The following is a 12,517-nucleotide window of genomic DNA, read 5'->3' on the forward strand; positions in this document are numbered from 1 at the left end:
CCTAAAACTAGTCTTTTTTTTTTTTTTTTTTAAACTAGTCTTTGATAGAGGGCCCAGAGTCCCATTGTCTTTGTCAACTCTGTACAAATGGCACCTCCTCAGAGAAATCTTTACAGGATCTTTCTTCTACTTATTCATCCAGAATCTTATTTTTTACCTTGGCCTATAGAAAGAAAGCTAGACTGCTTAGCTTAGAATTGTGGCTCTGTCTTTATTAGTAGAAAAATCTTGGGACACCTGGGTGGCTCACGGGACACCTGGGTGGCTCAGTTGGTTAGGCGGCTGCCTTCGGCTCGGGTCGTGATCCCAGGGTGCTGGGATCGAGTCCCACATCGGGCTCCTTGCTCGGCAGGGAGCCTGCTTCTCCCTCTGCCTCTGCCTGCCACTCTGTTTGCCTGTGCTCACTCTCTCTGACAAATAAATAAATAAAATCTTAAAAAAAAAAAAAAATCTTGGGCAAAGTATTTAACCTTTCTTTGTTGGTTTCCTCATTCATGAATGAGGTATTAATAATAACAGCACTTACTTCACAGCGCATTGTGAGGATGTGTTCATAAATGCAAAGCTCTCGTAACACCACCTAGTCTGTAAATGCTCAGTAAAGTTATTACTTCCTCTAAAAATGTTCTCTTTTCTTCCAGAGTCAAATCCCAGATCAGTAACAACATTTGCGTTTCTGAAGCCAAGTTGGTATTAGTTACTCTTGCTGCATCTACTTTTTCAAATTCTGGTATTTTGAGGAGAAAGATTTTTCACTGCAGTGGTGCCCTGAGTGAAAAATTAAGTCACCTTAAGCTCCAATTTACGCTCCAGTATTTGCTGTATTATAAAATTTGCTTTTATACATTTTATACATTATACATTTTATACAAATATACATTTGCTTTTCCTGGGTAGCTTTCTGGCTTTTATCTTAAAGCAGGTTTCTGGTTTCTGTAGGAGGCCCCAACTTTGACACAGGAAGTCTTTCCCCAAATCTAGAAGCCAAAAGGGAAAATGTTTTATAAAATGACTAACTCATTAGGTGTCACTTCAAATCTGGATTTTTGGCACACTTTGCATAAAATGGAATGGTAATATTTTTCATTTATCTTGAAAAGAGTCAAATTATAATTTCTACTTATTAGGACAGTATGTTAAAATGCTGCCTCATGCATCACCCGACGTAAAAGAGTAATCTTTGTGAACTACAGAGACTGTGTTTTTCTGTATTTTTGGAGGCCACAGAAACATTATTAGATTGAAGATTTCCTTTTGATCTTAATTTTATAATAATGTTCTTTTAATGTTTTACATACATAAAATGTATGTAAAGTGATATGACAAAGCCTCATATATCTACCTCTTGATTTATGAAAATAGAGTATTACCAATTATCTGTAAGTTCCTCTATATATCCCTTCCCCTCTCCTCCCCTCTCCTTCCCTCAGAGCTTCTAGTCCAGATTTTGTGTTCATAACATTTAGGGTCTTAGTAGTAGTTTAGGCATGTGTTTATCTCCCTGGACTATATATTATTTGACAATTTTTGTAGTTTGTACAAATGGAATCATATTGTATGCCATCTTCTGTGATTTGGTCTTTATCCTAAAATATTATATTCCTGAAATTCATCCTTGATATTGCAATAGCTATAATTCATTAATTTTAACTACTGTATATATTTCCATTGAACGACTACACAAAAAAATCGATCAGTTTTACTGTTGATATATTTAGGTTGATTCCCATTTCATCTGCTATTAAAAGTGTTATGAACATTTCTGTACATATATCCTGGTAACGTTTAAGAATTTTTCTAGGATATTATTTAGGAAGTGCTGGCTGTAAGGCATACACAACTTCAAATTTTAGTACTTGATGTCAAACTGTTTTCCAAAGTGGTTGTGCTAATTTACACTACTAAACAGTGTGCAGGCGTCCTCCCATGGCTCCACATTCTTGCCAACACTTGTTATTGTGGTATTTTAAAACTTTCGTCCATTGTATGCATGACATGGCATCGCTGTGGTTTTCATTCCTGTGTTCCTGATAATCAGAGTTTGGAATCTTTTTATATGCTTGGGTTTCCTATCTGTGAAGCGCCTACAGAGGCCTTTGGCTCTTTCTTCAAGTGCACTGTCTCTTTCGTAAGGGTTGTTCACCTAGTTTAGATCAGCGGTTCTCAGCTAGAAGAGAATTTGCTATTTAGGAAACATTTAGCAATGTCTGGAGCCGTTTTTGACGATTACAGGCGGGGAGCAGAGCTATTGGCATCTGGTAGGGAGAGACCAGAGATGATGCTAAACAGCCTACAATGCGCAGGACAGCTCCCAGAACAAGGAAGTATCTGCCCCAGCAAGGTACCAGTGCCAAGGTTTTGAAGTTTTGTTCTAGATACTAAGATGTTATCAGTTACATGTATGTGTTGCAAATATCCTCTCCCAGTTTGTGGGTATTTTCATTTTTTAATGGTACCTTTTGATGATGAGAAATTCTTAATTTTAACATAATTGAAGTTAACAATCTTTTTTTTTGTATGGACTGTACTTTTTGCATCTGATTTAAGAAAGTGCCCCTGTTCTCAAAATCTATTCTCTGATTGAGTGGTTTAAAATTTCTTGATTTTGCTTTTTTACATTCAAGTCTTTAATCTACCTAAAACTGATTTCTGTTTATGATGTAAGAGTCCAAAATTAATTTTTTATATGGAAAATGAGCTGTCTGAGCACCATTTGCTAAAAATCTGTCCTATGCCCACTGGTCTAGAGTGCTGTCAAAAATCAAGTTTGAAGAAATGGGCTTATTCCTGGTTCTTTATTACCACCTTTCAATCTGGAAGCTAAAGTTATTTTCTCCTTCTTATAAAAGGAAAACTGAATCCCAGGAGTTGAAGGCTTTTTACGAATTCTGAAGAAAACTGATTTTAAGAGGGTTTGTTGTTGTTTTAGTGTTTGCTTCTATTTTCCAGAGAAACAAAAAGAAGGGGACTGGGGGGGTTATTATTTTGAATACCAAGGCCAATACCTCTAAAACAGAAATGAACTCACTCATTTTGTTGGAAGTTGTTTTGATTCCCCACAAACTACATTTGCCTACAGTACACATTTCAGGAAGGCTAGAAATGCATTTACTTTCTAAATAGCCAAAGCGAGCCTTTTCTGAAACACTTTCTTAATACCTAGCACTTAACCTTGTATATCATCTAATTCTTTAATCTAGGGGTTATAACAGAAATATCCATATTCTTTCCAAAATAGTGAGAAAGGCCGTTTTCCTACAGCTAAGAAGCTGGCCCTTACATGACTCCATCATTCCTGGAAAGGAATCCATAGCTCAAAGAACAGTCATACTTGTCCATCAGCCTGAGCCTCCAGCTTTCAGATCCAACTGCTCCAAAGGCCGTGGCAAGCACTGTTACAGAATGAGGCAGAGAACAGAAGTATACACACCCTTCTTTACCCTTTATTCTCTTCCTAACGCTTTCCCTTCATTGTCATTTATCCCACACAAGCTCCGCCCAAGTACTCAACAGCACTGAAATGGGATGATTTTACTGTAATACAAACTATATTTTGGGTGTGAGGAAAATCAGAAGCAGAAATGTAAATTCACTGACTCAGAAAAAGTAACAGCACGGCAACAAAAAGTTTCCAGAGAAAGAAAAAAAATTTAATTTCTTCCTCAGGAAAATACTCTGAAAACTGTTCCCTCTTTACATATGTCAGTTACTTGCTATTGGTCCTTAACAATATTTTTTATTTTCCTGAACACTCCTGAAATGATTATCAACGAAGAATGTAATTATTCTGGAACCTTCATGTATGGGTTTTCAGGGGGAATAAGAAGGGATTTTCTGTGGTGACAGCCCATGGACCATGATGTCCGCTTTGGATACTTGATCACCATGAAACTTGCCAACTGATGGCCAAGCACTGATGTAGACTGTTCACGAAACACCCCGGTTGGACAGAGTGTCTCTAGATGATTACCATGTCCAAGATCAGGTGGTACTTAAACCCAAGGAGGCTAAGAGTATCTATCAGATCTAGAGCCCTCAAATTGATTTTATCAAATTTATTAGATCTGGAGTTCTGTTTAGAACCACATAGCAGAAAGACGCTTAATCAGAATTCAGGGGTCTGTATTTATCAAATGGCCTGTATATATCTGTTTCAGAAATATGGGCATAGGTGGTCCCTGGTGGTCTTTTAAGGAAATTTTCGTGGAAAAGTTACAGGTTTCCACCCCGTTTACTAACATTAAATAAGCAATTTCCTAAAATGAGTGGGCAAAGATAAACAAGAGTTGCCCCACAGACATGGTAAAGACACACAGAAATAACACTTTCTAGTAATTTAGACGTATTCAATGCCGCAAATAAGCCAGACTGAGAAATCAACTGGTTTTGCAGTGACCGCTGAGTTGAGGCCATGCGCACAGCTCTGGATTACTCACCACAAAAAAAAAAAAAGAAAAAAAAAAAAGGCAAAGACGTAAACATGAAAGTCCTGCAACCATCAGACACACACACAGTCAGCCTGTTGAGGGTGGAAGATTCTGATCCCTCTGCGGGTTACCTGTCAAGGAAAGGGGCGCCTCTCTGTCTCCAGGTAAGGAAGCAGCAGCCGCAGTCATGGCCCAGGCTCCCGAGACTAGCCAGGTCTCCTCCCAGGGGAGCCGCCCCTGCGCTGTACCTGTTTCCTCGTGCCACAAGCTGTGCCCAGAAGCGGACTAGAAAGCCCTGCAGGTGAAACATCACAATCACACGGACAACAATGCCAGGAGCACAGGAAAGGTCACCCTCCATATGCAACTCACACCCAAGATGCTGCCAGGGGCCTGCACCGGGAAAATGGTAGAACCCTACCCCTAAAAGAGGCTCTTCCACACCGGCTCTCCGCATACACTGGGGACAGCCAAAAGGGTGCCAGCTGGATTGTCGTCGTGATACATGTGAATAAATGTGAAACATGGTTAGTAGTTAACATTTCCACCGAATTGTTGAAAATACAGTTTTGGGTGTGGCGGGCGGGGGGCAGCATCTTGGCTTTTAACATGCCGTCAGAGCATCCGGCTCAAACTTAACCAAATAGGACAGAGCTGTGGTTGGAACTGCAGAAAACCGGAAATGGGACAACTCGGCAATTGCTGCCCGCCGGGCCCAGGGGTATTCGGGTACCACGCTAGGAAACCGTGCGTGGAAGGGCTGGTCCGTCTGGTGACAGACCGCGGCGCTCAGCCTCCGCCGGCCCTGGAAGACCACGGGAGTCCTTCCTGTTCCCGGACTTCGAAGCGGCGGCGCGGCCAGGTGGGAAACCACGCAGCGCGCGGTCCCCACACGGGTTCCCAGGTGGAGGGCAGTTGGAGCTCTTCTGCGGGCAGGCTTGAGGCGGCAGCGAGTCCTACAGATGAGTGGGTTCCGAGGGCAGAGCACCGGAGCCGGACTGCGGAGGGCACCGTCCGCACTCGCCAGGACCACTTCCCCGGCGCCCACAGCTCTGAACGCGAACGCCCCGGGGCGGCGCAGCTGACCGTTAGCCGCGGGCGGGGCCTGTGGGTCATGTGACCCGCGCCGGGTTAGAGCGCGGCGTGCGCGGGAGCACGCAGAGCCGCTCGGCCCTCGGCCGCGCGCCTTGCGTGCGCGCGCAGGCCGGGGGCGGGGCGTGTGGGCGAGCCTCCGGCGCGCTCGGGGCGGAGGCGGGGCCCGAACGGGGCGGAGGGCGGGGCGGGGCCTCCTCCTCATCTTTCTCCTCCTCCGCCTCCACCTCCTCCTCCTTCTGCGAGGCTGGGCTGGCGGCGGCGGCGGCGGCGGCGGGAGCCGGATGACCCGCGGAGGGGCGCCTCGGCCATGACTGCGGAGCTACACCAGGACGACGCGGCCCGAGCAGCCGACCGACACGGCTCGGTGGGCCCCGCGGCGGCTAGCGAGGGCCGGGGGTGGCTCGGGGTCGCGGGCGGGGAGGGGGCTGCGGGCCGTGGGCTGGAGCGGCGCGGGCCCCGGGCAGGCCTGCGGGGCTGCGGGGCTGCGGGGCGTGGGGCGGGCGGGGGCTGCGGAGGGCACTGGCAGCCGGCTGGGCGGGGGCGAGGGCTGTGCGCCCGCGGGGTGGGGGGCGCTAGGTCCTTGCGAGGCTCCGGTCGGGGGCGAGCTGAAGTTCGGGGGGAGTCGGTGTTTTGGAGAACCAGCTATAAAGGGCAGGACGTGGGGTTGTGTGCATCAGGGATCTTTAGGGGAAGCGCTCCTGGGCCCTGACCTGGGTGGGAAACTTCTCAAGAGGGCCGCTAAGATGGTTTTTGTGGTTTTTAGTCCCCTTTCTGGCAGTACTGTTTTCAAGTGTCTGAAGCAGACCGAACTTACCTGACTTAAAGCAGAGATTGATGAACACCGTGTGGAAGACCAGGGGTCCTGGTTACCACTCCCTCCCTTCCCTTACCCCAGCAGCCCCCTTCTTTTTTCTTTTCTTTCTTTTTTAAATAAACTGAGAGCAGCCTGCCCGGTGCATTCATCAGTAGATTTTTAAGGAGGGAGGAGGAACAGCGCGGTGAATAGAAGGTATTCTCGTAAATGCGTTCCTGTTCCTATTATCTCAGAAGATTGAAATCAATACAAGGATTTCTGGGCTGAGTTGGTGAGAGTGCAACACTGGTTTGGGAGAAATCAAAAGGCTGATAAACTTGATTAAGTGGGCAATTCGAGAACGTCTTCTAATGTTACTTTGGAAAGTTATAACTTCACACCACCTCCTCCCCGCTCCACTGCTGTGCTTTTTCGAGACCGAACGGGAGACCTGTGCCAAGTATTGCAGTGAGAGTCTGGAAATGAGGAATTTCATAAAAATATTTACAATGCAGAGCTGTCAGCTACTACCACGTGGGAAACCTTTTGTGCCTGTGTATTCTTTTTGTGCACACAGGAGACCCGTGGAGTGTAGCGAACCCATTTCCTTTTTAATGTCCTCCAGGTCCTGGGCTCCAAAATGAAAGTAACATGGATGGTCCTTCACGTGCTGCCGATTTCTAATGGGGATGCTCTTGTTCAGTGTCCGCAAATACCTAATGGACTCTGAGTCAGGATTTTCTCTGGTTTCACAGGTCATTTCTATTTGTTTTTAGGACAGTGACTTAAGAACGGGTGGGGAAAAACGGAGTTTTGAGATAGTTGCGTTGATTTAGGGGAGAGGCTATTTTAAGGGAGAGTAGGTCATATTTAAATATGTTTGGAGACCACGTGCCTGGTCATCAGCGGCATCTTCGTTTACCTCTGCCACAGTTTGAGCACTCTCTCTCAGCACTCAGGGTTTGTATGTGAGGTGTTTGATGAGCACTTGTATGTAAGTCATAGCTATTTTGGGAAGACTTGGAACTCGGCTTGGCTGTGGCTGGCCCGAGTACCCTGACTCTTGGCCACCTGCGGAGTGATGACATTCACTGTTCTTCCCAGTGATTCGCCCCATACAGACAGCCTGATAAGCTTGGAATGCTTGATAATGTTTGCCCCTTTTGTTTTTGCTAATGAAAATGCTTGAAATTAGCAGGCTAGGTTGAAGGAATCTTATCGAGGGAAAGTACCCTTCGCATCTCAGGGGAAGGATTTTAGTGATCTCCCCGTCTTGATGAGTTTATGTTAGAATGGGCTCTTATTTTGGATTCTCTGAGGCGCTCTGCATTTCCCTTAAAGGGTCTTCAGTTCCGGTTGAGAAGAGCTATCGTCCAGGGCACTCGGAAGCTATTTAAAACCTAGAATGCAGCCCTTCCCTTATTGGTCAGTGGTGCATGGGGACAGACAGAACCCTTTATAGCCTCCCAAGAATTTTAGTGAGAAAAATGCAGCACCCTTGGAATATGTTCTCTAGAGTCTGAAAGAGGATACTTTGTGATGTCGCATAACACCCCAGACTGCCCACTGGTAATTCGAACATCTACAGAGATTTCTTAACAGACAGATTTCTGTGTTTTAATCAGTTCTTGACTTGGATTTAAAAAAAAAAAAACCAACAACAACAAAAAAACCCCAGCAGCAACATTTACTGTTACTGTAGGATAAACAACTTGAAGTCAGGTTGGTTCTTATAAACCTGTCATCCTTGGCAGCTGGCACGAGGATTCATCACATGCTCCTGACGCTGACTGGAGCCCTATGAAAACCTGCCAGTTTCCGTGAAAATTTAATGTCCTTTTTGCTTTCTCTTGATTTATTGGCTTTTCATTCACGTTTACCTTGTCTCGTTAGTTGTGATTTTCGGAACACCAGCCCATCAGCGCTTGGTTGGCTCTCACAACTTTAATGCTTCTTCAGCTACAGATAGTTTCTGCTCACACAATGAGTACAATATTTGTAAAAAGCAGTGACAAGTAGCGCCTTGCCAGGCAAGATCTTTCCATGTGTTATTTCCTTGAAGAAATGTAAGTGGTAGCCAAGTGAAGCAGATGTTTTTTAAGGAAAATAATGATGCTGGTAGTAGTAGGAACTAATGTTAATTGAACATGTAGTATATGCCCGACCCCATGCTCAGAACTTAACCTGTATTATCTCAGGACTTAGAGTCACTCTGTGAAGTTTTCATATGGGAAGACTTACATTAATTAAACAGTTTGCCCAAGATCACCCACCTAGCAAATGGCACAGCCAGGATGGAACCCAAGAAATTCTGAGTCTAAGAGCCCAAGATAGCCTTGATCCTACTTCTGAGTCAATGGACCCGTTGTCTTGGGTCAGAATCTTTCTTTGACCCTCCAGAACTCTCCTGATGTTTTAAACTCAATCTTCCCTTCATTCTTTCTAAGTATATAGCTTCTTTTCTACTTGGCTGAGCCTGCTGCTATCAAAAGAGATGGGGGGGGGGTGTTTTTGTTTCTGTGAGGAGAGGTCTTATTTTTTTTTTTGCTTTTTGTGTTTCCTTCTTCATTATCTCTTTTCTCTTGGTGTAAGAGGTACCACCCTTCCCTTCTTCCTTCATTTCTTAGAGATGAATCTTGATCCGTGGTGTCTGGAGGGCTTTTTTTTTTTTTTTTTTTTTAAAGAGAGAGAGCACAAGTAGGCAGAGAGGCAGGCAGAGAGAGAGGAGGAAGCAGGCTCACCGCTGAGCAGAGAGCCCAATGTGGGGTTCGATCCCAGGACCCTGGGATCATGACCTGAGCCAAAGGCAGAGGCTTAATCCACTGAGCCACCCAGGTGCCCCTCTGGAGAGCTTTTTGATGGGGATTGCTGGAGGAGGATGTACTGGCCTCAATGGGTGGAAGCCAGGAATGCTGCTGAATGTTCTGTGATGTACAGGACAGCCCCCAAAACAAGGAGTTATCTGGCCCCAAATGTCAATAATGCTGAGCTCAAGAAACCCTGAGCTAAGTGATGCACCTCCTTGCCCTTCTAAGTTATCTCACATTTCCTTTATTCTAGCCTAAGACACCTTTGTTATCTTCTGTTCTCTTGAGACTCAGAATACAGTCCGTGGGCTAGCAGCCTCTGCATCCCCCAGGAGTTTGTTGGAAATGTAGAGATTTGGGTGCGCTGAGCCAGCTCGGGCTGCCTTTCCGTCTGAACGTGTACATCTCTTCCCAACCCTGTGTCTGGGGGCCTCTTGGTGGTAGCTTGAAATCGTTACGGTGGGACCTAAACAGGCTCCAAAAACCAATGCACCTAGACCTATTGAATCGCAGCTTGCCTTTGGATAATATCCCTGGGTGATGACTTTGAGAAGCTCTTTCCTATTGTGCAGAATTCCCACCTTCCATTTAGCTATGCACGTGTCCCTGGTCCTCCAACAAAATGGCAATGACATTGACTTCTGCCCTGTCCAGCGATTGAACTTGTCCAGTACCTTACTTTTGTTTTGTTTACTTTTCGACCAGAGTTTCTAAGTCCACCTGTTTCTTTCCTTAAGCGTTTTCTCAATTATATATATTGTAATTTCAACTCACTGTGGAAAACATGGAAATCACAGACCCTTGCAAGATCTGCTCTTGGCTGATAGGAGGCCCAGCCCCTAGTCCGAGGCATGTGGGTTCCCAGACTGCCCTGCAGAGCTGTTGGTGGCAGCAGGCCTCAGGACAAGCACCCAGTTAGGAGACGGCTGTGGGGGACCAGTCTAGGCTCCCACGAGAAGAGGTCTGATTGCCCAGAGGCATGCAGAGAGGCCGACCAGGCACCAGAAGGTTAGATTGTAGGGCAATGACTGTATGGGATCAGCATTCCCCAGGCCATCCAAGGAGAGCCTTGCCAATAGTAGGCTTTTAGTATTTGTCTCTTGGGAATGAAACTGATCTCTCCGAGGTGACCAGTGACTAACCACCTTCTGGTGAACTCTGTGGCCTTACAGAAGTAATGCTTTTGGCCATTCCTCCTTGGTTATTCAAATACCAACTCAAGCCCCTTTCTCCTGCTTGTGTATGTGATGATTCCTCATTGCCACTGTTTGGTTGATGTTTATTTTGGCATTTGACTTTATTCCTACTTACTATCAATTGTTCTGCCTTTTCCTAGAAACTAAAAAACAAAACAACAACTTTCTTAGGAAAATTAGTCTTGGAAAAGATGTTTGAGTTTCTCTTCTTCATCTTACAATTTTAATATCTTATGGCTCGAGGGTATAGAAGGAGTTCTTAGACAGTGACCTATTACTACGGTCACTGTACAACTGCCTTACTTCCCTAACTCTCTCCCTTGGAACATTTGGGACCTGTATTATTCTGGTTCTTCTGCCTTTCTTCTCATTGAGGGGCTAACCTGTTAGCTTTCCTGGCTGTTAATGTTCCTTTTACTAACTTCATCCAAGTCTGCATTTTGAATCACGGCTTGCAAATGACTCCTCCTCTATTTGCAAATGCTGGTTAAACTGTGGTACTTGCATATCTGTGTCCTTGGCTCTAACCCTGTGCTGCGTAGGGACTTCCGCCACAGGCGTGGGAGCAGCTATCTGCTCTAATAGTATTTGCCACGTGCCAGTTATGGTCTGAAGCACTTCTCTGTGCTTTCTGTATATTTACAGTTATGCAAGGTGTAAATTATTATGTCTTATGACTGATGAGGACACTGAGACTCAGCTCTTAATATAGCTTATAAGGGCCTAACAATGAGATTTGAAAGTGAAGTGTCTTGGCCTGCATGTTGCAGATGGGAAATGTGGCTTACTTAATTAAGCTCAAATGCTAAGTAGCAGGGCTGGGACCTCAAGCCACTCCCACTTTCTTCCTGGAACAGGTGCCTTTCTAAAACCAGACTTTCCAGTGGCCTGGGTGGCTCAGTCTGTTAAGCATCTGCCTTTGGCTCAGGTGTGATCCCAGGGTCCTGGGATCGGGCCCTGCATGGGGCTCCCTGCTCAGCAGAGAGCCTGCTTCTTCCTCTCCCTCTGCTCTCTCCTCTCATGCCTGTTCTTTCTCTCCCTCTCTCTTTTAAATAAATAAAATGTTAAAAAAAATAAGTAAAACCAAACTTTTCAGCTGCCACTTGATGACGTATGACATGCTTTGTTGTATGTTCTCATGGAACCCACAGAGCCACCTTGTGAAGTAAAATTTAGTCTGAAGAGGAAGTAGGAGTTGCAGAGTGGCACAGCTAGTAAGTGATCACACGGAAACCATCACGTGGGTAGTGTTCTCCCAACATCTAGACGAGTTTTGCTGGACGGGCAGGTCACAGCGTCTGACATTTCTATTTTTTTTTTTTTCATTTTACTAACAAATCTTGTATGCATTATTTCATCTGAGGGTTGTACCAGGTGCCACCAAAGCTTACAGTTTACTTTATTTTCCAAATGTGGAAACTAAAGCCCTGGAAAGTTGAGATTTACTCCAAGGCTAATGTGTGGTGGGATCTGCACTGTGGAGCACTATTCCCACTATCCAGGCTTTCTACCTGAAAAGGGAGGTCAGAATACCAGAAAGACAAAGCCAAGTTAACCATCCGCACGAGTAGGCGTGCCTGGGTGGCTCAGTGGGTTAAGCATCCAACCATTGGTTTTGGCTCAGGTGTCCCAGGATCCAGCCCCACGTCAGACCCTGTGCTCAGTGTGGAGTCTGCTTGAGGATTCTCTCTCTCCGTCTCCCTCTGTCCTCCCTCTGCTTGCACACACGTGCGTTCTCTCTCTCAAATAAATAAATAAATCTTTAATAAAAAATCTATGTGAGTAGGTGCTGGTAGCATGCTGCGTGATGGCTGTTAGTCAGTTTAAATTTGAGTTACCCCAAACAAATACTTATTCTCCAATATTCTTGTACAAGTTAGTACTTCCCTGATGTCCTTTTTATTTTTGGGGGTGTGTGTGTGCATGTGGAAGCACAAATCTCTCTTGATTTCACTCAATTGAAGTGAAATTCACATAATGTAAAATTAACTGTTAAATTTTTTTTTGAGAGAGAGCATGGGGGGAGGGGTGGAGGCAGAGGGAAAGAGAGAATTTTTTTTTTTTTTTAAGATTTATTTATTTGTTTTAGAGAGAGAAAGAGAGTGAGAGAGCATGGGCGGCAAGGGGAGAGAGAGAGAGTCTCTAGAAGACCGTGCTGAGTGCAGAGCCGGACACGGGGCTCAATCTTACGACCCTGAC

At 45.3% G+C, this 12,517-nt stretch overlaps 2 protein-coding genes across 5 annotated transcripts in view; one reads left to right on the forward strand and one right to left on the reverse strand.

Moving 5' to 3' along the window:
- HTR3B (5-hydroxytryptamine receptor 3B) overlaps positions 1 to 4,994 on the reverse strand; it is a 47,970-nt gene extending 42,976 nt beyond the window's left edge. For 2 of the 3 annotated variants that reach the window (XM_080815631.1, XM_080815630.1), the window contains exons 1-2: positions 4,849 to 4,994; positions 4,559 to 4,722 (exon numbers count right to left, since the gene is read on the reverse strand). The gene's annotated coding sequence lies outside the window, so the exon portion shown is untranslated. The other variant, XM_080815632.1, reaches the window with a different exon arrangement.
- Positions 4,995 to 5,758: 764 nt separating this feature from the next.
- USP28 (ubiquitin specific peptidase 28) overlaps positions 5,759 to 12,517 on the forward strand; it is a 60,123-nt gene continuing 53,364 nt past the window's right edge. Inside the window, exon 1 of one of the 2 annotated variants that reach the window (XM_080817049.1) lies at positions 5,759 to 5,886. In XM_080817049.1, the coding sequence (XP_080673175.1) occupies positions 5,830 to 5,886 (57 nt within the window). In that variant the 5' untranslated portion in view covers positions 5,759 to 5,829. The remainder of the gene's footprint in view (positions 5,887 to 12,517) is intronic. The other variant, XM_080817050.1, reaches the window with a different exon arrangement.

This window comes from Martes martes (assembly GCF_963455335.1).
Source record: "Martes martes genome assembly, chromosome: 10".
Lineage (NCBI taxonomy): Eukaryota > Metazoa > Chordata > Mammalia > Carnivora > Mustelidae > Martes > Martes martes.